The sequence below is a fragment of the Panicum virgatum genome, chromosome 2K (genome assembly GCF_016808335.1).
Source record: "Panicum virgatum strain AP13 chromosome 2K, P.virgatum_v5, whole genome shotgun sequence".
NCBI lineage: Eukaryota > Viridiplantae > Streptophyta > Magnoliopsida > Poales > Poaceae > Panicum > Panicum virgatum.
In genome coordinates, this window is record NC_053137.1 from 54,309,852 (window position 1) to 54,333,537 (window position 23,686).

Below are 23,686 nucleotides of genomic sequence, written 5' to 3' on the forward strand. Positions count from 1 at the left end.
TGAGGATGGATCTAGACATCCGAATTCTTAGAACAAATTTGATATTTTAAAATAGATATGCTTAAAATTTTATGCTAATTTTTTTATATTATCAAACATATTATTACACATAAGAATAAAATTTTGTATAGATTTTTTATGTATTATTTGCTCCCTACAATTAAAAAGGTGAAAAAAGATTCGAATCCGTATCCGATCTATATTTGAATTTTTATATCTATTATTTGAGAATATATATGATAAATTTGAGGTTTAGTTTTTATAAATCTTTACAAGATCAATGTTAAATACAAGGCTATGAATTTACATAGTAAATTATATATTTTATTTGTCCATAATCGAAGAAAAATGACCAAAAATCTAACATTCGAATAAACATCTGAATCCATCCTTAAATCTCGCCATGCGTATCTGCAGTTCCAGAACAAGGACAATAGCTAGCCTAGCCACCTACGTTCATACGGCCACTTGCTCCTGCTACCGCCCCCAGATCTGCGTGCGTGCGTGCCGCGATGATCTCACCTGCACAAAAGACGGGTCCGGTTTACACGCCGCGGCGCGCCGGACATGAAATGGTAATTAACTAACCTAAAAAAAGATGAAATGGTAATTAAACAAATTAAACAGGTAGGTAACCGTCTGATGACTAGCTAGAGTATTAACCTAAAAAAAAGATGACCTTGGTGAGCAGATGGAGACAGGCACAGAGCGAGGAGAACGATTCGCACCCGGCCAGCTCGATCCTGCAGACAGCGACGATCAGGGATTGGAAGGATCACGTACGCATATGCACCCTCATCCAGCATCCATTACCAGCAGCCAAGGATGATACTGTACTTGGTATCAAGTCGCCGTCTATTGGAGGCCGCTGCTCCTCCCTCTCCGGGGTCGCCACTGCATGCTCAGTCAGTCCATCCGGACCAGCTTCAATTTGCAGTCGGTGTCCGGATTCCGGATAAGCCACCAACCAGAATGAACCTAGTATAAGCTACTCCATCATGCATGCACATCAAGATAAATAGATAACGTATGGCCGCACTAGCCTAGCAGAGGCACTACTTATGCCGGCCAACGTGTCGATCAGCAGCTATAATCATTAATCACCACCCCCGCCGAGCCTACTACTAGCAGGCTATTAGATTAGATGCATCATCAGCAAAAAAACTCTCTTTTTTTTTGGCGAGAAACTCATAAAGGGTTGAAATAAGATAAAGTGAAAACAGAATGACGCAGCTGCCGCGCCGAGAAAACTCCCACACCCAACTCCTCGGACATTCGGAATCGGGATCAAGGATGGATCTCGCGTACGCGCACTCCGATCCACGCTGCGGTCAAGGATTTCATACATACCAGCCCGGCCGGAGAGCCATCTGTTGACAATTGGGTCGCGCTTCTCCACTCTCCGGAGCTGGTGGCCCGCGCTTTTGGGATTGAAAACTTTCCAGGCGGTGCCCTGCATGCCTTTTTGGGTTCTCTACTAGGAGTAGACGAGATAAGAGCCACCTGCTACAAACGAAAGTGAATCCATGGTACCTCCTCCCCATTACAAATGTATAGATTATCTCTAATGCTAAATAGAAAAGTTCAACTTTTTACCACGGACATCTGAACTTGTTTTATCTTGATTAATTACTGACAACACAATATTGACAATATTCTTATAAAAACAAGTTATACCTTTATAATATGCAATTCTTATTTGATATAGCATATATTTTATAGGTACTACCAAGTACCAAGGTTAAAAAAAATGGTTTGACTTATAACAAATCTAAATGTAGTTAGTCATTTATTTAGAAGAATAGAGATCAATGCAAATTAAAAGATACATTAGATTGTAGTGTGCAGCTAGCGTACGTAATCTCCCCGTGACCCCGTGGAAGGAGGAAGAACCACATGACGCTCTGCAGTCTGCACTTGCATTTGCAGATGAACTTTCATTATGCTCGCTCGGACCCAACGTGCATGTTTGCACTTTCATTACATAAACAACACCCGGCCCACTGCTGATCGATCAAACCGGCCTCTTAGCGGTGAGTAGGTTACTAGTATCGCCAGAAGCTTCAGCAGATCACACTGCGTAAAGCATTAACCAAATCTGGCCAAGCTGCCAAGTGTACTGAAAGTCTGAAAGAGAAAGGGAGCGAGAGACAGAAGTGCGCATTCATCACCTACGACCTACCAGCGCTAGCTATTAGCTAGTTCAGAGGTCGGGAACCGCTACTAGCTTTATCAAAGCTCCAAAAGGCATCAAGGAACTAGAGACGAGAATATCCATCAATGTATATTCTGCTGCAGATAGTAATGTTTTTCCACTAGCCCTTCTTCCTATCAACTTGCACATATAAGAGTAGTTATTATTGGTCTAAACCCGAACAAAATCAGAGAAGAAATGTATAAAAGAGCTCGTTGAACATGAAGAAAGTTATATACATTTCTTTCGTCCAAAGTCCTAACCATGCATATGATGTTCCAACAACCGTGACTGCTGTGCAGAGATTTAAATAAAAAAATGTTGTGTGAGCTTCTTCTATACGGATGGATCAAGATCTAACCACCACATTCTTAATCTACCTACGAGTGATGGATGTACATGTGTTTCCACATTTTCTTTTAGACAATGGAAACGAGTTTCGGCCTCTATAAAGTGTACACAGCCCAATAATTATTATAAAACATAGCCGCCTATTGGCTAACTGAGGAATGAACAAAGAAAAAATTATCTAAACCAAACCTAAGGTTATGTTTCCACCCGTGAATGGCTATCTCCAAGGCGACGGCCTCCAATGCAAGACTCTCCCTTCGGAACAGCACCTTTATCATATCTTTACGTTGCAATTGCGCCCATAAGCGCAACCAGTAGATCCCCCTAAAAACAGCCTGCATAAATGATGAATACTTGGTTTTCTTAAAAATAATATCATTACGACATCTCCAAATAGCCCAACACAATGCTGCTGCCCCCACCAAAACGACACGCCTCTCGTTGTTATCAAAATTTGAGAGCCAATTTCCTAACATATGGGAAATAGATCTTGGCAGGGTTAACCCTGTAGCTAAATAGATTATCTTTCAAATCTCCTTTGCATGGTGACAATAAAAAAGGAGATGTGTAATTGATTCATTACAATTACAGAAGCAACACTTCAAACTCCCCTTCCAATTCTTCCTCGCTAGATTATCTTTTGTTAGGATAACTCCTCTTTGAAGAAACCAAAAGAAGATCTCTTGAGAGGAATTTTTAGTTTCCAAACCAATTTGTGGCAAAAATGTGTTTCCACATGTGCAAAGTGAACCAAATTGCATTGCCTGCGTGCCCGTATATAGTCATATACATACCTAAACCCACGCGTCCGGGCTGGATGTTTTCATGCTTGCATGCCCTCTCAATATGGTTTACAGTTGCCACTAGCTCTTCTTCTGCTATATGTATTGCCAACAAGTGCTCTATTTTGAAAACCAAGTTCACAGTAGATGCGCACGCATATCCCTCCTGTCCAACGAGTTGCACCATATATAGTTTCTCCCAAGAAAAAACTAGTAGCACCATACATATTATTTATACCTATTTTTAAAGCACTTAAAGTTTCCACCTAAATTTCGGTTTGATCCGTCTTGTGTTATTGACAAATAGGCTTTAGTCCATCTCGTATGCGAGTTGGACCAGCCCTACATCCATGACTCAATCACGCAAATACCTACAGATTAAGTGATTTATATTTTTTTGCCACTATTTAAAAGAAGCTACCATGTTCAACTGATCAAGCATGCCACAAAGCTGTATGCAGCTGCTACCTGCAACGCGACCTGCAGCATCGGGAGTAATCTTTTATGCTCTAGAATCTGCAATGGATGAGATTGTTAGACAGACGCCTCGACCACGCTGTAAAACATGCAATTAAATTCTAGCTTGCATGGGCGATCTTTTGTGGAATGAGGAGGTGAGGACAAGAATGTTGGCCGCATACTGCCTGAGCTCGGTGGTGACCAATTAAAAGCTGCACGTCAGGCAGTGCAGAATATAAAACAGATCAATTGTTGGCCGCATCTGAAAGAAACAATGGCGGCTTTCTTAGGAGAGGAGCTTACCACAGCATAGAGAAAGCTAATAAAGTTGATCTTGAATCCATCAGCATCTTTAACCCAAGAAACTAACAGACAGTTACATGATGATGGAAAATCGCATGGAATAGAGTCAGAGGCAGCGACACGGCTTGCTTTTTGCATTTTGTGCAGGGTTAGCAAAAGATGGAGAAGGGAGGAGGGTGCTAGCCCTAGAGAAGGGAGGAATTAGCAGGTTCGGCAACATGAGAGCGGGAAGGACACAAAATTGATTCGCTTTAATCTTCCGACAAGGCGCAGTTGATAGTCACAATGAAGCTATGCAGCTAAGGATCGGTACGGACAATGTAGGAGTTGATTAAGTGTGACAATCTATTCTCCGAAGTCATATCAAACATGTTTACGATGAGCTATTGATCTATATACACGGGATAAAAACTTCATCAAGAAAATTAAAGATTAGACGACACTTAATTATTGCAAAGCATAATTGGGTGATGGGAGAGGCATAAACGGTGGACATTAGATGTGTCCGGCTGGAACGACTTTCAAATTTCTTTTGAAAACAACCTTACAACATATATGTAGACATAGCGTTCTTACAGAAAGGTCCTCCAAAGAGAAGCTAATTATGAACCAGGCCTAAACGGCTAGACACACGCGAACACCTCCACTCATCGCAGAAGTGAGAAACTAGAGGAATCCATGAGCAAGCTGCAAAACACAGTCGTCAGTCGTCACCTCCATGAAGCTCGCCGACAAAAGCCACAAGATGCACCAGAGTCCGAAGGAACCCATAATGATGCTTGGAGCTAGGGTAGAGAAGCCTGCCCAGGAGTTTTGAAGAGGAAGAATACTTCGTTAATGAAAACCAATGATGGTGACCCAAGGACGCAGAGGAAAGCGATGCCAACATGTAGAAAAGCATAATCCTCAAATCCAAGGGAAGTTTTGCAATGCAACAAATGATAGAGGTCCACAAGAACCCGAAGAGAAAAAAGCTCAAAGCCGCTTCAATATAAAAGATAGCGGGGTGAGATGAGAAGCAAACTGGAGCTACAATAAAAATTAGCAAGCAAAGACCACATAGATTCACTCTGGAGAACATAAGCAAATCCACAGCACAAGCAAACAAATCTACTGTGACTCTAACCAAAACAAAAACTAAAGTAACCAGATCGGTAGAAACCTAGAAGCAATGGAAAGTAGGGGGGAAAGGAAGGAGGAGGAAGAGGAAGAGCCGAACTAGGAGGGCGAGAAAACAGAGGAAGAGGGATGAGATTTGGTCAGGCATAGCGAGATGAAGAAGAGGGAGGGAAGGAACCTTTATTCGAGCTCACCCTGCAGCCACCGTAGCAAGCCACAACAACGGAGACAATGACGAGGGCACTAACGGCACCAACAATACCCACAACCGTGGTGTGGGGGGGGGCAAGCGCCCATCCGAGCATAACAAACTATAGACAGTATACACTAAGAGAAAGGAGGCTGGCCCACCTACCTCTCATCGCCAAGCCGGGAGCGATGGGATCTCTATGAGCTACAGTAGAACCGGATAGGAGAGGATAAGATTAGGGGAAGCTTCGCAGGCTCGCTTGATATTTAGATGGGCATCGGGTAAGACATTGCTTACAAATCGATGGTGGTTTAGTGATGAGAAAAATTTAAGATCCTACAATATCTGTATCTTTTTACCAAATGTTCATAAACATTTCGATCAATATGAATAAATCAATTGATCTATAAGAAAATAATTAGGTTCAATAGATCTTGAAAATAGAAATATATGAACTACAAATAGATCCATTGATCGTACAAGTTTAGACTACACAAAATAGAGCATGCAGAAGAGTACAAAAAATAAATATAAACATTTGTTAAATGTCAAGAGGGTTTAGGAATTACCAAGTTAGTTGAAAAAGCAAAAGAACATATATTACTAAGTTTTATGATGATTTAGTGGTTTTATTAACCTGTGACATTACACTGGCATTGATTTAGGTTGGTATTACAACTTTGATGGTCTGGGAATTTACTTGATCTCGAAACAACAAAACAAAATCATTTGAATTAGTTAATTTAAAATTTTAAAATAAGTATAAAATATTAGTACAAAAATTCTAAATACCCGCGCTATTTGCACGGGCCACCTTGCTAGTTCTACGTACTGTAGCAACCTGCTACGCTTGCATGTCGCCTTGCGAAAATCAAGTGAAAAAAAAAACAATCTCCCTTGTCAGTGTTTACTGTAAGGGTGTGGCCGGCTGGGAGGAACCCGTGATGGTGGCGGGCCCCATATCTTACTATTACTAATTTGAGGTTTCTTTAGATAAAGCCACCTAAGATCCTAAGTGGACAGTCTAAAAAAATAGAGAAATTCTATAAATTCTTACAAAAATCAGAAACAGCTGGCCATCAATTTGGCAACTCTAATCATAATAGCCATTGGATCTGTTATTTTTTTTAATAAATTACCCACCTTTGCCATTATGAAAATAGACTAAAGTAACCCCCTAAACATGTATCTAAACTACCCACCTCTGCCATTATAAAAAATAATTTAAAGTAACTCCCTAATCTTCATGTAAATTACCCACTTATGCCTTTATAAAATAATATCAAATAACCCCTAAATTTTCATATATATCATCTAATGATAAGATAATAAAAGTTAAAATTAACCCCAAATCTGAAACAAAATTGTGTTATTATATCAAAATCTTAAAGCACAACAATATAAAATTCTAAAATATTATTCCTATCATTATTAATATATTATTTACGTTATTATTTATATTTATATAAACATATATACTAACCATAAGGTGTTTGTCACCATATATTCATGTACAAAAGAAGAGATAAGAATACCAATTTTCATGTTGTTCACATAGCTCAAACAAAGTGTTCAATTAAACAAATATCAAACATATATGGAGGTGTGATGCAAAGTGAGAAAAATTGTTAGTAACTAAACCTATCACATTTATTACAATTATATAATGATAAATATGTATCTTTGTAGTACTGGATTAGAATATTTAATTGGTTAAAGAGAGCGTGAGATAGATCATTATTAGATATGTATATCTAGCCCGTGCGGGAGCACGGGTTGATAGACTAGTTTGAGCCAATAGGAGTGAAGCCAGACTCTCTCGGCCAGCGCATAGTGAAGCGCCCGCATGCTTCTCTCTTTTTCCGCGTAGGCTCCCTCCACAATACTTGCTCTATAACAGGGGCAGAGCTACAGGGTATGCCAGGTGGGCCGCGGCATACCCTGTGGCCCAGCCCAGCTTAGTTGTAGTCGGCCCGTTTAGCAAATAAACACCTCCCCCATCCACTGCCGAGTCGCCCAAGCGCGACGCTTCGTTTCTTTTGCGTCCGTTTGCATTCGATCCCATCACCGAGACGTCGACGCCTCCGTGAGTTCGTGTGCTGTCCGTTCTCATCTAGCGTCGCCGGGGCCGGCGGTAGCAATGCAGCGCAGGAAGCTCACCAGGGCATGCTCTTCCGTGGCTCCGAAGCGGCGAAGCCTCCGATCCAAGTCTGATCCAATCTCCTGCAGCTGCAGTCTGCTGCGATATCCAAAACCTTAACGATACAGGTTCGTGACCCTTCCTTCTAAAGTTCTAAGTTCCATCTAAGGCATGTGAATTTTGCTCACGCAAGGGAGCCCAATGTCATTGACCACGAAAATTAAAGCACGATTGGTGCCCTTTGTTTCTAGATCAACCTGAGTAACTGATAGACAAGCAATTTTACAGGCTAATCAAATGGATGAAGATGATATAATTCAGACTTTTATGGCCTTCAGAAATCGAAGACCGAACAAAAAGAAGAAGAACCATTAAACTCTTGTAGGTATGTAACCTTCTTTATGCACATTTTGGACCTAGCTAATTTGTTTAGACTATTTATATTTAATTTATGCAATATTTACATTTAATTGTTGAGTTTAAGTCTTTGTATGTTATTATGAATTTCTCGATAAATTTTGTATTATTTGATGAATTTTTTTATGAATCATATTGTTAGCTGATTTTTTTTCGTCGTACCCGCTAGTAAAATTCTAGATCCGCCACTCTATAAGCTGCTGCTGCGGGCCAACTACAACAAAAACAACAAATAAGCTAGGCATATAAAGCTAGGGGGGCATCTCCGGCTCGAAAAACCTCGATTAGATTCACCAGTCTCTACTACTAAAAAGAGAGTAAGGGTCACTTTTTTTCCTTCCTCGTCCCAGCCCTTCGTACGTCGCCCCCTCCACCGTCGTCCGTCCGCGGGCTGATTTGCACCGTCCGTTTCCAAATCCTCCTCATCAAAGGCCAGCGATTGAATCAATCCACTAATTTCTCCTTCGGTACCGAGGCCCCGCCCACGATGGTCCTGCCGCCTGCTCCCACCCCGCACACAGGCACACGGCACTACCGCCGCCTCCGCGTCTCTGCACCCTCCGGCCGCCGCGTCGCTCCAGCCCCCGGCCGCTCCCGTTGCCCTCCCCCTACCCCTCGCACACGCACCATCACGCCCGACACCCTGCCACTCGCGCCCGGCCGCCGGCCGGTTCCCCTCGCGACGCCGATCCCTTCCTTAACGAAACACCGATCCCTCCTCACCCCGTCGCCCTCGCCCAGCCCTTCCTCACATGCCGTGCCGTATGCCGCTATCATCAACGAGATTGGACTCGATTGGTGGTGCCACTTGCCTTCCCTACGTCTCCTTCCTCATGGTAGTCTAGGTAAGCCATCTGATGTGATTCAATCTATTTATGCCATCCCTGGATTGTTGTTCTCCCTTTGTTTCTCTGGTCATCTCGTGTCTGCGGGCGACTTCCTAGCCTTCTGTTCTATCTTTGTTAGTGATCTGATCCCATCTCATCCTCTTGGTCGTGGTGATCACCTTGCCGGTTCATGGCTTGAGCAGTGCAAGATTGATAGAAGGCGGGTTAGCTCAAATGCTAGACCTAGATTTACAACTCTCAAAACAGTCCTTCCTGCTCCCTACTCCCTGATTGATCCATCATTGTTTATATGGAACACATTCAGAATTATCAAATATCAAGCAGTACATGTTAGCCCATGTTGTGAACTAGCAAGCAACACATTCAGCGATCTACAGTTAGTAAGTACATATTAGCATCAGGTGTCATAATGCTGAGTGTATTATCAGAAAGTCTCATCAGTTGTTAGGTTTTGTATAGTTAGTGGTTAATCTCATCAGGTGTTTGTGTGTAGTGAATAATCTCTGGATTAGGGGTGGATTAATTAGGATCAACAAATTGTTGAATTAATTAGATATGCTAGCAAGACTTATTTCTGCAGACTGATAAGTTAGTGTTTCAGTTGAATTTTATTTGTCAGGCAGCATTTCAGTGTGATTTTGATGCAAATGGATGGATAGTTGAAATTGAGTTCGACAGAGTTTTCATGTTATCTGCTCTACTGCTTGTCTTGCCATCGCATATGCATGTTTTGCACTATGAAATATTTCTGTTAGCTTCATTGTAGCATAGGTGTCGTATCATTTTTCCCCTAAAACTGAAACCTCAGTGTTTCTGTTTATTTAGCTTCTCCTGTTGTTTCAGTTGAATTCATTATGGCAGGTAGGATGAAGGTTATTTTATTTGATGTAAATGATTGGATAATTTAAATTCAGTTTGGGAGAGTTTTTCAAGTGATTTGTTTACATTTATCTGCTATACTGTGTATCTTGCCATCCTATATCTTGCCATCATTTTTACTTTGAGTCTAGCTTTTCATGGTGGTAGTATATTCTATCCTGATAGTGTCCTATGCATTTTATCTTTTAGACAATTACTTCTTATACTAAGATGCAGATCAAATAATTGAAAGGCAATGCTGAAGGCTGAATTTTAGAGAAGTGGTCTATGGTCTATTGCTTAATTACTAGATCGTGTTCAGTGTCAACAAACTAGCTAATATGACAATGGTTTGATTAGTTAATGTTCTATTACCAGGTTAGCACATTTAAGGACAGATTGTACGGATCTGACGAAAAAGAACAGTGATCACATTCCATTTGGAGACCTTCATAACACCACAAATGGAGGTAACTAATGAAGTCCACTTCAACTTGCATCCTTGTGAAATATATGATTGATCTCTCTAAATAGATTTGTATATGAAACTCCTGTTTTCGCTGTGACCAGTCAAAATGAATAGTTCACTACCACAAGCTGGCGATGACATGTTAAACAAGGAAAACATAGACACTAATGGCAGTACTGATTGGCTCCATAGAAACTCACCATACCAGCACCACAAATTTGATAATGACAGTATCCATTCTAATACCAGCTATTTTTACTATAGTGGCCTCTCTAGGAGTTTGATGTTTACTATTAGATTTTCAAGATAAACCATGATGCCATTTTCTACAAACTCAAATTTTATGTATATATTCAAGCAACAATAGTATTATCGATTTCGTTTGTGTAGGTTTATACTTCATGCATGTATTGGACTTATGTACAATTTTATAGTTTTGGATTCAGTGATGAAAGTTTGGGCTTATATGTATATAATCGTGATGAAAAATTGATCATGCTGAGGCATTGGATTTGTAACCTATTATAGATAATTATTTGTCCTTGTGTATTATTATACTTTTAGGTTCAGTGAAAATGTGCAAACCATGACTTAGACTGCTTTCTTGAAGATTCAAATGATGATTTGATTTTTATTCATTTTCTTTAATCATAGTACTTTGGTAACATCTGATAAATATTTTGCTACCTGTGATTGGTTGGGTTGCTAATTGTTTTGCCCGTTGCATCGTACGGGCATGAACCTAGTAACGGCATAATAGCTTATCTGCCGGCCCTTGATGGCCCATTTTTGGGACAGTTTATTTACCACCAAAATCCTCGCATTATTATCATTCGAAGCCACGGGAACCATCTCGGTATCGGCCTTGAGTAGTGCTAACCACACATCGCTGGCTAGGCTATATACGGAGGATGCCGATCAACTACGTCTCGAACTAAAAGCTTAACACGAACGGATACACACGAAGAGTCGACGACGACGACGCGTGTCACCTCGTACGCCACCCGCTGGATCGACCAGCAATGATGCCGACGACGAGGCCTTTGGTCGATGGAGCACGAGCAGACCCACCAGCAGGCGGCGATTCGTGGAGCCATCGATCGGCCGTGTCGGGCCAGCTGCGAGCGAGGGCGTACGCTTTAGCCTGAAGCGTACGTGTCGGGGCCCGGCCGTCATCTCGGTGGGTGCGGGTGCGGGCGGGCGGCGTGCGCGCCGTGCGCCGCGGCCGCGCGGCGTCGCGCCAGCCGTCGGTTAGTCGTCAAAAGTGGTGGCGAGCTGTCCGCCGAGGCAGCCGCATGCATGCACAGGAATACAGGATCGAATCTGTTTTTTTTCACGTCTCTGTAGAAAAAAAAACGTGGACGCGTCTCACTCATCCTCACAGCTGTGAGACGGCCGGGCCGGACCGGTCTGGATGGGTAAATAATGGTATCCATCCCGGGGTTAAGGCACACGGGCCCGTGAAGCGCGCTGGTCACCGACGTCGATCCGTTGCCCCTTCGCCGCCGGCTCGCGCATCCCACCTACTCCCGTGCGCGCGCTGCTTATTTATAGCGCGCGCCGCCGAGCCGGGCAGGGCAGGGCTGCGCGTGCTGGGCGAGCAACAGAACAGAGCTGCAGCTGCAACCAGACAGCAAAAGCACTGCATGTTCTAGTGAGTGCCTTACTCTATAGCTGTCTGCTAGCGTCTAGATATCACACGAGTCAAGCTATCAGAGTTTAACCTCTCGATCACTCCTCGATTGTCGGCGGCGAACAAACGCCATGGAGGTGAAGGTGCTGAGCTCCAAGCTCGTGAGGCCGTCGTACCCGGCGGGCGCGCCGCGCCCGGACACCACGGAGCACGTTCCGTCGTCGGTGTTCGACAAGGCCACGTACCACATCCAGATGGCCATCATCTACGCGTTCGCGCCGCCGGGGCCCTCCGCGGCCGACATCGAGCGCGGGCTCGCCGCGGTGCTGGGCGTGTACCGCCTCTTCGCGGGGCAGGTCCGCCCTGGCCTCGACGGCTGCCCCGGGGTGCTGCTCAACGACCACGGCGCGCGGCTCGTGGAGGCGTCCGTGGACGCGCACCTCGCCGACATCGCGCCGGCGAAGCCGTCGCCCGCCGTGCTGCGGCTGCACCCGGACCTGGAGGGCGAGATCGAGGAGATGGTGCAGGTGCAGCTCACGCGGTTCGCGTGCGGCTCCCTCGCCGTGGGCTTCACCGCCAACCACGCCGTGGCGGACGGGCACGCCACCAGCGACTTCCTTGTCGCGTGGGGCCGCGCCGCGCGCGGGCTCCCCGTCGGCCCGCAGCCGCCGGTGCACCACCCGGACCTCTTCCCGCCGCAGGACCCGCCGCGCGCCGAGTTCGAGCACCGCGGCGTCGAGTACCACCGCCCCGCGCCGGCGGCTGCGGGCCACGGGCACGGCGAGGCCCAGCACAGCAGCGGCATCGTGATCCACAAGGCGCACTTCACCAAGGACTTCGTGGCGGGGCTGCGCGCCAAGGCGTCGGAGGGCCGCGGCCGCCCGTTCAGCCGGTTCGAGACGATCCTCGCCCACGTGTGGCGCACCATGACGCAGGCGCGGGGGCTCGGCAACCCGGCGCAGACCTCCACGATCCGCATCTCCGTGGACGGGCGGCCGCGCCTGGCCGCGCCGGCGGGCTACTTCGGCAACCTGGTGCTGTGGGCGTTCCCGCGCGCCACGGTGGGGGACCTCCTGAACCGGCCGCTGAAGCACGCGGCGCAGGCGATCCACGACGCGGTGGCGCGGGTGGACGGCGCCTACTTCCGGTCGTTCGTGGACTTCGCGAGCTCCGGCGCGGTGGAGGAGGGGCTGGAGCCGACGGCGGTGATCAAGGACGTGCTGTGCCCGAACCTGGAGGTGGACAGCTGGCTGACGTTCCCGTTCTACGATCTGGACTTCGGCGGCGGGAGCCCGGGCTACTTCATGCCGTCCTACTTCCCGACGGAGGGGATGCTGTTCCTGGTGCCGTCGTACCTGGGCGACGGCAGCGTCGACGCCTTCGTGCCGGTGTTCGAGCACAACCTCGAGGCCTTCAAGCAGTGCTGCTACTCCATGGAGTAGCTAGCCAGCTTTCGCCTAGTGCATGGCATGCCGATGAGGGGATGAGCACTAGAATTGATCGAGCTCGCTGCTTTTGCATGCATGCAAGCGCTGATTATTGTCACAGTACACCGTATTGGCGTATTTCCATTCGTACCAAGTATATATACGTACTGCTATAGGTTATTAGTACGTAGCTGTGAGTGGCTTTAATTTCCTGTATTTTGTAATAAAAAAACCTAAGTTATCTCGCTCTTTTTGGGGGTGTTGCTCCAGAATAGTGTTGCTTGTAGAAGAATGTTGGGTGTATATATATGTGAAAGATTCTTCGTGATTCTTGGGCCCTATTTAGTTCCCTTCAAAATTCCAAAACTTTACAAGATTCCCCATCACATCGAATGTTTCAACACATGCATGAAGTATTAAATGTAGCTAAATAAAATAACTAATTACACAGTTAGATTGTAATTTGCGAGACGAATCTTTTGAGCCTAGTTAACTCATGGCGGGACAATAATTATCAAATACAAACGAAAGTGCTACAGTGTTTTACACCCAAATATTTACGCAACTAAATAAGGCCTTGATGTCGTTCTCCCGTTGCTATTTTGTGATGTCGCTACCCGCTGGGGTCTGCTAATCAGGGCGCGCGCGCCAGGAAGGCTCGCAGCGCTCGATCTCCGACAAGAGATATATTTTCTATTTGAGAAAGTTGTTTGTCCATGCAATTTTCTAATTTTGGAAAATTATAACTTGTAAACATAATTTTTTAGTATAACTTTTTGCACATCTTTATTAAAGATAAATTCTCGTCATAACTTTTTTTTGATGTACATAACTTTTACATATAACTCTTTCCTAATAACTAGAAATACAATATTTTAGCACAACTTTCATGATGCATATAGAACTTAATGCATACTTTTCTCAAAATAACTTATGGAGGACAACTTTTTAGCACAAATTGTATGAAGATATTATCTGGAAGAATTTTTGCACAACTTTTTATGCACAAATTTATCTGCAATTTCTAAACACACAAGTCTGGTATAATTTTTTTTAGTATGATTTCCACACAAAAGTTGTTAAGAACACTTCGGACGTGTAGAAGCTATAAAAGGGAAAACCTGAAGAAAAAAATGATAATACTTAGGAACGCAAAGGAAAAAATAGTATAGAAATGAAAAGAGAAAACAAATACATGGACCGTCACATCACTCACGTGGGTGAGTGCAGTTAACAGCTCCACGGCAGCTGTTGCGTCGCGTGCTACGAAGCTTACCAGCGCGCGACTGATGAATTGGATCAGCGTATCACGTGGGAGGGTGGTTGGTTGGGGAGAGTAACTGCATCGGTAGTTTATTTGTCTGTTGTGGGAGGGTAGGTGGGAGACAGCTGTCAAATCGAGCGCCAGGAAGCGCTCCAGCGCGCGGGCGCCCAATTGGATTTCCGCTACCCGCTAGATACTGTATATCCCATACTCACTCCACTGCATTCCAATCTACTCTTGATCCTTTTGCGGATCAGTACGCTTTTTCTGGAGCTGGTTCTAGTCTTCTAGAGTGCCCAATAAGCTATGACACATCCCGGCGGACCTTTCCTGTCGCTCGTACGTGCCGCAGATATCTCTACTCCACCGCGCGCAATTATGAGTCGCGATCCTTTTTTGATGCTTCCGGTGCAGATCAGATGGATGCGACCAGCGGACCAGGTTGGAATCTGCGAGTGCACGGGAGTTGGTGCCGGGTGGTGTTGACTTTTCTTTACGCGTGGGGCCCTTGGACAACATGACATCCCCGCGCTTGTTCGCTTGCGGTCTCTTCCACGGCGTGGGGCCCGGCCGGGTCTCCCGCCTCTGAACCTGTTCCTACCGGCTCTCTCCCTCTCTTTTTCTTTTCTAAACAAAAAAATGGAACCCGCGTATATATATAGATCCCTTCGTGCATCTTCCTGCATCATCATAAAACAACCGAGAATCTAGTACAAACGTACTACATCTACTACTGGCGCCTGATCGTTGTACTATTACTGGTATATCAACCTGCATAATTACAATTCATATAAAAATAAGGTATAATTATATAAATTAGATACTCGCAAAAAAATATAAATTAGATAAGATTTAGGGATTATTTTAACTTTAATAATAATATAATTGGATAATTTATATGCAAATTTAGGGAGATGTTTTCATTATTTTTATAATGGCATAAGTCGGCAATTTACACGAAGATTAGGGGGGTTACTTTAGGTTTTTTATAATGGCGGAGATAGGTAATTTAAATACATGTTTAGATGTTACTTTAGTCTATTTTCATAATGGCAGAGTTGGATATTTTATTAGAAAAGATAATAGATTCAATGACTAGTATAATAGAGTTTTTGGATTGATTGATGGTCGGATGTTTCTGAATCCTAAGTGGCTTCACGTGGAGACTTCAAAAGGAGCCTCCAAAATTGTCTATCACACATGTACAACAGATAATAGGTAGGTCACGACATGGTCATCTCCTCGTAAAACAAAACAAACATATTGGCAAGGAACTACTGCACATTTGCAAAGGTTTCACTGTACTATCAAACATCGCAAGGGACAGTGCTATATAGGAGGAGCCGTCGAACAGAGACGGTTCTGACCACAAACTATAGATGGCCGTTTGGCCCGATGCCCATGGGGGCCCGAGACCCGGCCCAATTTAGCCCGACTCGAGCATGATCCGGGCCCGATTATTATTGGGCTCCCGGCTGCACGGGCACGATAGCCGGGCTGTGCCTGGGCCTCACTGTTAGCCCATGGACGCGTCCAGGCAAGGCCCGAAAAAGGGCGGCCCGATCGGCCCGATGGGTAACACGATAGGCCCGTTTAAATACTATGTTATCCATCATCAAACCCTATTTAAACATTTTCGGGCCGCCGGGCTGCCGGGCCAAACGGGCCGGCCCAGCCCGATTAAATCAATTTCGGGCCATGCCTGGGCCGGCACTTCAGCCCATGGGCAGGCACGGTACGGCCCGTCAATATTTTCGTGCTTAAGCGGGTTGTGCCTAAACGGGACGTGCTTAGATGGGCCCGTGCCGGGCCGGGCCGGGCCGCCCATTTGGCCACCTATACCACAAACCAATCTTGCAGGGAACAGCAGAGCGGGAGAGTGAGAGGGTTTTTGAACTAGCCTGGTGAGGTGCCTATGTGTGCCCAGAACATGGCTGTCAAGAACAAGCGCTAGGCAACTGTCACTGCATCTACATTGCCGATCGAGAGCTTTACCTGGGTGTGGTAAGCAAAAAGCCGGCAGAGATGGTAACCGGTTGAACAGAGACTGGCCATTCAGGGAATCGTGATGGAGATGGAGTGGCAAATCGAAGGGGATTCAGCGAGCGATGGTGAGTTGGTAGGTAACCGGCGAGCAGAGCTACCTCTCGTCCCGGGGGCAGGCGGATGACGTGCCGCCGAGCGCGCCCGTCCTCTGCTTTCCTGCATCCGCCCGAGCTCTCGCGTCTTGGACGTTGCGATCGGGCCAAACTATAGCGGCGTCGAGTCACGTAGCATTCCGTCGTCCGCCCATCGCATCTCATCTCACCCCCGTCTCGTCGGCGGCTCGCCGACCGACGCATATCTGTGGCGCGCGCGCGCGCTCGCTTCCTGGTAAAAGTCAGAGCTCTTTGCTCCCTCTCTTTTCGTTTTCTTCCTGATGAAGTGGTACAGCGCACGAAAGCGGGAGATCGATCGGAGTCGGATTCGGTCTCATCTTGATATTGTTAGGCTTTCTTTCTTGTGCCGTTTCCCCTCCTCTGGTTGGTGTAAGGCTGTCCACAATGGCAAGAGCAAGAGCAAATTTGCTCTTGCCTCGTTTCCCACGCCCTCTCTGTCTACAGTGCCAAACAGTGCATCTACAGTGCCAAACAGTAGATTTACTCCTCCATTTCCTCCTATCGCTGTGGACGGTCTAAAGCGCGAACAGCAAAAGCGCAGGAGGTGGGGGCAGTGCAGGGCCACCCAACAAAAAGGCCTCACAGCCCACTCGAGTACGCACAATGGGCTCTGGGCCCCCTGCCTAGAATCTCCCCGTTACGGCCTTTTCCAGCATTAGGAATCTCTAATTACTTCATCACTCTTCCCTCGATCCGGTCACGTACGTACGTGAACAGTTTTCAGACGCTGGCCTTGTCCCTCGGACCTCGGTGACGCTGATTCCGCCCCGAGGGCACGAGCGCGACGTCCAGGTGGACGTACACGTACCCACCCGGCACCCGCGCGACGTGGCGTTACCTGGTGTTTTTTTCCCCTTCTCCGTCTTTTTTGCGGTAAAAAATGGCATTATTAAAATTAAACACACATGGGTCACGCGGCGAATGACCGCGGAACATGTATACGTATAATATCTTCCCACGAATGACCGCGGGTCCTGAACGACACGCGAAAGCGACGCGTGTATCGAGTCGTTGGACGTCCGCCCGGCGCAGTAACGAAGTCACTAACGTACGTGGAAAACGTGCGGTTTCAGCGACCGACGAATATGAACCTGCCGGCCATTAGCTATGGAGTGCCAGCGCACGTTATGTCACTGTCACCCGGTAACATTTCTACAGTATACATTCTACTCGTACTTTTGCTACCAGTACGGCCGGTACATTTCTACAGTATTACCCGTCTCTCTGCTGATGCTACAGCACGCGCTTGACTCCATGTCGCGATCGATATCCTCGCCTCTCGAGTCTCGACCAGGGTTAACAATTTCGTTTTCCGGTGAAATCCCGGTGATTGGCGGAAACGGAATTCCGTTCCGGAATTTCGGTGATTTTCGGCGAATTTCGGTGAATTTCGGACGAATTTTTTTGAATTTTGAATTTTTAAAACGAAATTTTCCGAAAATACCGAAATATTTTTTCCCGGTACCGAGCGGAAACGAAAAATTTCGCCGAAATTCGACGAAATTTCGCCGAAATTTCAAACCCTGGTCTCGACTCGAAGGAATAAAGGAGGCGCGGTACACGCGAATAAATGGCGCGGATATATATATATATATATCCGGCGATGCGGGTCCCCGGATTTGACGATCGTGCGAGCGTAGGCCGCCGCCGCCGGCCGGCCCGGGGGGTCGGAAACACGTGGCCGCACGCTGCCCCTGATGGGGGGCGTGGCGTGGAGCCTTGCGTCACGGCTACACGCACGATGCATGCACGGCAGGTCGGCACTACTCCTCCAGGAGCGGATAGGGTCGGGCCCGGGTGGGGTCCACGACGATGACGCGCGGGCGCTGCTGACAGGTGAGGCTATCACCTCCGGGCTCTCGTCTTGCCCTTTGGCTGGCCCCAAGAGCCGCTCCGGCGCGCAACGCCAGCCATGCCCCATGCATGCACACCACTGCCTGAACGAATTTGAGTTTATCCTGTTCTCCCATAAAAACACGATTCACGTTTATATTGCAAGTTGGTCGGAAAGATTAGGGGGGCGGTGAAAGTGAGCACGTTCCTGCACATAAAAAAAAGGAGGGGGCGGAGCGCGTAGCGGTGGCCACATGCCGAACATGCAAATAAATCTCGTCGGCGACCGGAAGGCCGCCGGCCGTATTCGGGGACACGGGGGCGGGCGCCATCATAGCGCGAGCGAGGCGGCTTTAGAGGTTGCCCGTATTGGCACGCACGTCCTCTTCAACTCCGCATCACATGAGAATATGAGATCCCGCCGGGCGCCGTCGGCATCCGAGGGCCGGCGGAGTAACCAAGCAGAAAGCAAGAAAGCAATGCAATAAGCAGTGGCTTTTTATCCATGACAAATTTTTCCCTCCCGCTTCTTCCTGCGCCGCGCTGCCGCGCCGGGGAATCTGGCCGGTTGACGCCCTCCCCTCCGGCTTTCCCGGGCGCGGTGAGTTGTCGCCGCGTCAGAGGCCTCTTTCCCCCCGGCACCGGCCGGGCGGCCTTCCCCCAATGCGATCCGGGCCCCTCGCTGCAGGTTATCCGCAGGCGACCGGTCCCCGCGCGCCAGCGCCAGCAGTAGTAGGAGTTTCGCGGAGGGCCAGAGAGCTCGCAAGTGGCGGCAGCTACAGTGCAGTGCCGCGCCAGGCGGTTCCATTCCTATTCTGTCGAGGCCCGGGGGTTGCCTTGCCCGCCCGGTGCATCTCGCACGGATCCAGATTCAGTGACATGCCACGCTTGCTTGGGCCCGCACGCAGGGGCAGAGGCAGCGCGGGGCCCCTCCTCCTTAGCCCTCTCTCCGCAGGGGCGGGGCGGGGCGGGGCGGGGGCGGGGCGGTGAAAGCATCTAAGCCCCTAATTTATATTTTTGTAATAAATGATAATATTTATGGACTAACGATTTCTTGAGAGAATTTGTATAGAAGGTTGGTCCATGAGAATGTGTGCATGAGTGGGTGCCATAAAAAGAATTGGAGATATTGATTCAAAGGAGAAACTCAAGGCAAAGGTACATGATAGAGCCTTTCTATTTTTGCCGGTCATGAGGTGATTAGAGGAAGAAAAATGACCGTTTAATAGGATATTTAGTCGTACTATCAAGAGGGGTTGTTGTATTCTTGCTTGACTGTTCGTTAGTGCCATTTCGCTCAAACATAAGTTGCATGCATAAGGGCTAACAGCGTTTTGAGCAAACCATGACTAAGTTAAAAAAAACTTGTGCTGACTGCCTAAGGGCGGACGGTCCGGCCTTACATGGCGGACGGTCCACCCCTTAGTTCCCTGATCTGGACAGAAACATGTGTTTCTGTGTTGAGCTGAGAAATGTAAGGGCGGACGGTCCGGCTCTTAGTGGCGGATGGTCCACCCACTAACTACTTCATCTGGACAGAAACTTGAAGTTTCTGGTGGGCATCATGAAGTAAAGGGCGGACGGTCCGCCCCCCTTTCTCCTATTTTTTCAGAAACATTTGTATTTCTGAGTGACTGAAGTTTTGAACGGCGGACGGTCCGCCCCTAGGGCACGAACAGTCCGCGAGATGCTGCAACGGTCGACTCTAACACGTAATGATTGTGTTTCTAGCCGTTGGTTTTGACCCGCGGATAGTCTGGTTTGTCTAAGGCGGACAGTCCGCGAAACCCCTGTTTTCACGCGTTTTTGAACCTAACGGCTAGATCCCGAGGGGCACTCTATATATATCTCATGTCCGGCCGTGGGGGAGCTCTCTTGGCCTCTTGAAAAGCTTTCTTGACATACTTGAGCTGGTTTCCCCCTCTCTCACACACTCTTTGCTTAGGGATTGCATTCTTGTGAGTGTGAGAGCATCGTAGTGTATTGCATCAAGAGTTTGAGCTTTGTGGCACTAGGGAATCTTCAACCAAGCGTCATCGACTTGCTACTCTTGGGAGTTGCCGCTCCCTAGACGGCTTGGAGGAGTTGATTTCGTGGAGCCCTTCAAGAAGATTGTGGAGGAGCCCCGAAATTGGTTGTGAGATGTCCTTGTGCTCACCTCGCCGGAGTGATGAAGAGCAACTCTAGTGAAATCGAGGTTTGGAGAGGTTCATTTATTCAAGCCGGCTCAAGATCAAGGGGAGTCTTGATAGAAGAGCGGTTGATTCTTTGAATCCACCTCAACGTACTTTAGGGGTGACCGGCAAGTCATCGACACCAAGGGAAGAAATTCGTGTGTCAAACTCGGTCATTTCTTTGCTCATTTCATTTCTTGCAATTTACTTTCCTAGTGCTTGGATTGTCTCTTGTCACCCTAGGTTGCAAACCCAACTAGTGATAGGTTTTGCTAGAAGTAGAAGTTCTCTTGTTTTACTAATTAAATTTCTCTAGTGTTTGTACTTGAAGTTTAAAACCGCCTATTCACCCCCCTCTAGTCGGTGTCCTTGATCCTACAAGTAGTATCAGAGCTAAGTACTCCATTAACAAGGATTTAATCATTCCGGAGAAAGAATTATGACTAGTGAAAATGAAATTTATGTTGGGAAGCCACCTCAATTTGATGGCAACAATTATGATTATTGAAAAGTTAGAATGACATCTTATCTCAAGGCATTGAGTAGAAAACTATGGAGGGTCATAAATGATGGATATGTCATTTTTGATGTGAAAAACTTGACACCCGCTGATGAAGAGAATGACTTACTCAATGATCAAGGTGTGAATGTGTTGTTTAGCGCTCTTGAGGTTAGTGAGTTCAACCGGGTCAAAGGTCTTACCAATGCAAATGAAATATGGAAGAAGCTCATAGAAATTCATGAGGGTACATCAAGTGTGAAAGAGGCAAAATTGTATGTGCTCAAAGGAAAGTTTTGTGAATTTGCCATGAAGAAAGAAGAAAGTGTGTCCGAGATATTAAACCGGTTGAATGACATTGTGAATGATCTCAAGAGTCTTGGATTTGATGTACCGGATGAGAATTTCTCTCACAAGTTTCTTAGATGTCTTCCGGAAAGATATGACACTATTGTGACTTTGCTAGTAAGATCAAACTTGAAGACCACAACTCCCACACAAGTTTTGGGAGAAGTGCTCACTCATGACATGTTCAAGAAGTCGCAAGATGAAGTGCATGGTGTGACAAATGATGAGAAAAAGAAGAGTGTGGCTTTCAAGGCACAATCCTCCAAAGGAGAGAATGATGAAGATTGTAATGAGGATGAGTCGGATGAAGAGATGGCTCTTTTTCAAAGAGATTCAACAAATTCATGAGCAAGAAGAGTTATGGAAGAAGAGGTCAATATTTAAAGAAAAATCCCTTCATCAACAAGAAGTGTTTTGAGTGTGGTGAAAAAGATCACATCATTGTAAATTGCCCAAACAAGAAAAATGACAAGAGCAAGAAGGGTAAGAAAGATGATGACAAGAAAAAGAAGAGATTCATCAAGAGGAAGAAGAATGACCAAGTCTATTTTGTTGAGTGGGATTCCGATGCAAGCTTCGATGATGATGATGTTGATGACAAGCCTTCCAAAGGCGTTGCCGGAATCGCCATCAAGGAGGCTCCTTCACTCTTTTCCACATCACATTGCCTTATGGCAAAAGGTGGTGAAAAGGTATTACAAGATGGTGAACTTGATGAACTCACTTATGATGATGTTGTTGAAATGCTCAATGATGCCGATGAATTCATGAGCAAAAAAAAGGCAAAGTTGAAGGATTTGAAGTTGAAGTTCTCCTCACTCCAAGCATTCTATGAGGAGCTAAAGACCTCTCATGAGAATCTTAAAGAAACTCATGAGAAGTTTGAGGAAGCTCACAACACTTTGCTTGCTCATGAAAACAAGGCAACATTGAGTGTTGGTGTTAGTTGTGATTTAATCAATGATAAGTGTTGTGCTTCTAGTTTAACTAACCCATCTTGTAGCTCAAGTGACTTTTTATGCTCAAGTAATACATCCTCTTGTGATGAGTCACTCATTGTGGAAAATGAATTGTTGAAGAAGGAGTTCACTTGCTTGACCAATGATTTGAGAAAATGCTATGGTCAAATGGCTAAATTCAATCATTGTTGGGGAAATCAAAAATTCTCAATGAACAAAGAAGGTCTTGGATACATTCCCAAGAAGGGAAGGGCAGCCTTTGTTCAAACAAGGACCACTTTTGTGAAGGCTAGTGCTGTTTCTTTTTGTGAAAATTGTAAAAATCGTGGTCATAATGAGAAAAACTGCACAAACAAGAAAGCTATATCCTTTGATCCTAAATATGTTCTTTTCAAGAATTCTAAAGGTTGTGTTAGTGCTAAATTTATTGGGATATCTATAAATGGTGCTAAAAAATGCCATTTGGGTGCATAAGGCTTTGGTCTCTAACATTCAAGGACCCAAGAAAGTTTGGGTACTAAACGAGGATGATTTTCTTTTGTAGGTGAACTACAAGGCCAGAGGAAGACATTGGGTGCTTGATAGTGGATGCACTCAATATATGACCGGTGATCCAAATATGTTCTCCTCTCTTGAAGAAAATATTGTCGGCTATAGTGACATAATCTTTAGAGATAATAGCTGTGGCAAAGTTGAAGGAGTTAGTAAAATTGCTATCTCAAATGATCACTCTCTCTCAAATGTGTTGCTAGTTGATTCACTCAAGTTCAATCTTTTGTCGGTTACTCAACTCTGTGATCTTGGGTACAAATGCTCTTTCACTAGTGATAGTGTAGAAGTGACTAGTTTGGATGGTAAAGATCAAATTTTCAAGGGTTTTAGACATGACACTATTTATCTTGTGGATTTCTCTTCAAATGATGCAAAGTTGACAACATGCCTATTCTCAAAATCATATATGGGTTGGTTATGGCATAGAAGACTTGCTCATGTAGGCATGAAACAACTCAACCGGCTCTTGAAATATGATTTAGTTGTTGGGTTGAAAAATGTGAAGTTGGAAATTCACATCCCTCCAAAAGTACTATGTCAACCTCAAGACCATTGGAATTATTGCATATGAATTTATTTAGTCCTACTACATATAGAAGCATTGGGGGAAATTACTATTGTCTTGTGATCGTGGATGACTGCTCAAGATACACTTGGGTATTCTTTCTAAATGACAAGGCCGACACTTATGATATTTTGAAGAAATTC

At 45.9% G+C, this 23,686-nt stretch overlaps 1 protein-coding gene across 1 annotated transcript; it reads left to right on the plus strand.

Annotated features, from left to right (window-relative positions):
* The first annotated feature begins 11,623 nt into the window (after positions 1–11,623).
* On the plus strand, positions 11,624–13,524 carry LOC120685835 (putrescine hydroxycinnamoyltransferase-like). The gene has a single exon (XM_039967948.1). It carries the CDS (start codon positions 11,895–11,897, stop codon positions 13,203–13,205), a length of 1,311 nt encoding a protein of 436 aa, XP_039823882.1. The 5' UTR covers positions 11,624–11,894; the 3' UTR covers positions 13,206–13,524.
* The last annotated feature ends 10,162 nt before the right edge of the window (positions 13,525–23,686 follow it).

What these genes read in the sequence shown, in the direction of transcription:
- LOC120685835 (XM_039967948.1), top strand. Translation starts at nt 11,895, where the DNA reads ATGGAGGTGAAGGTGCTGAGCTCCAAGCTCGTGAGGCCGTCGTACCCG.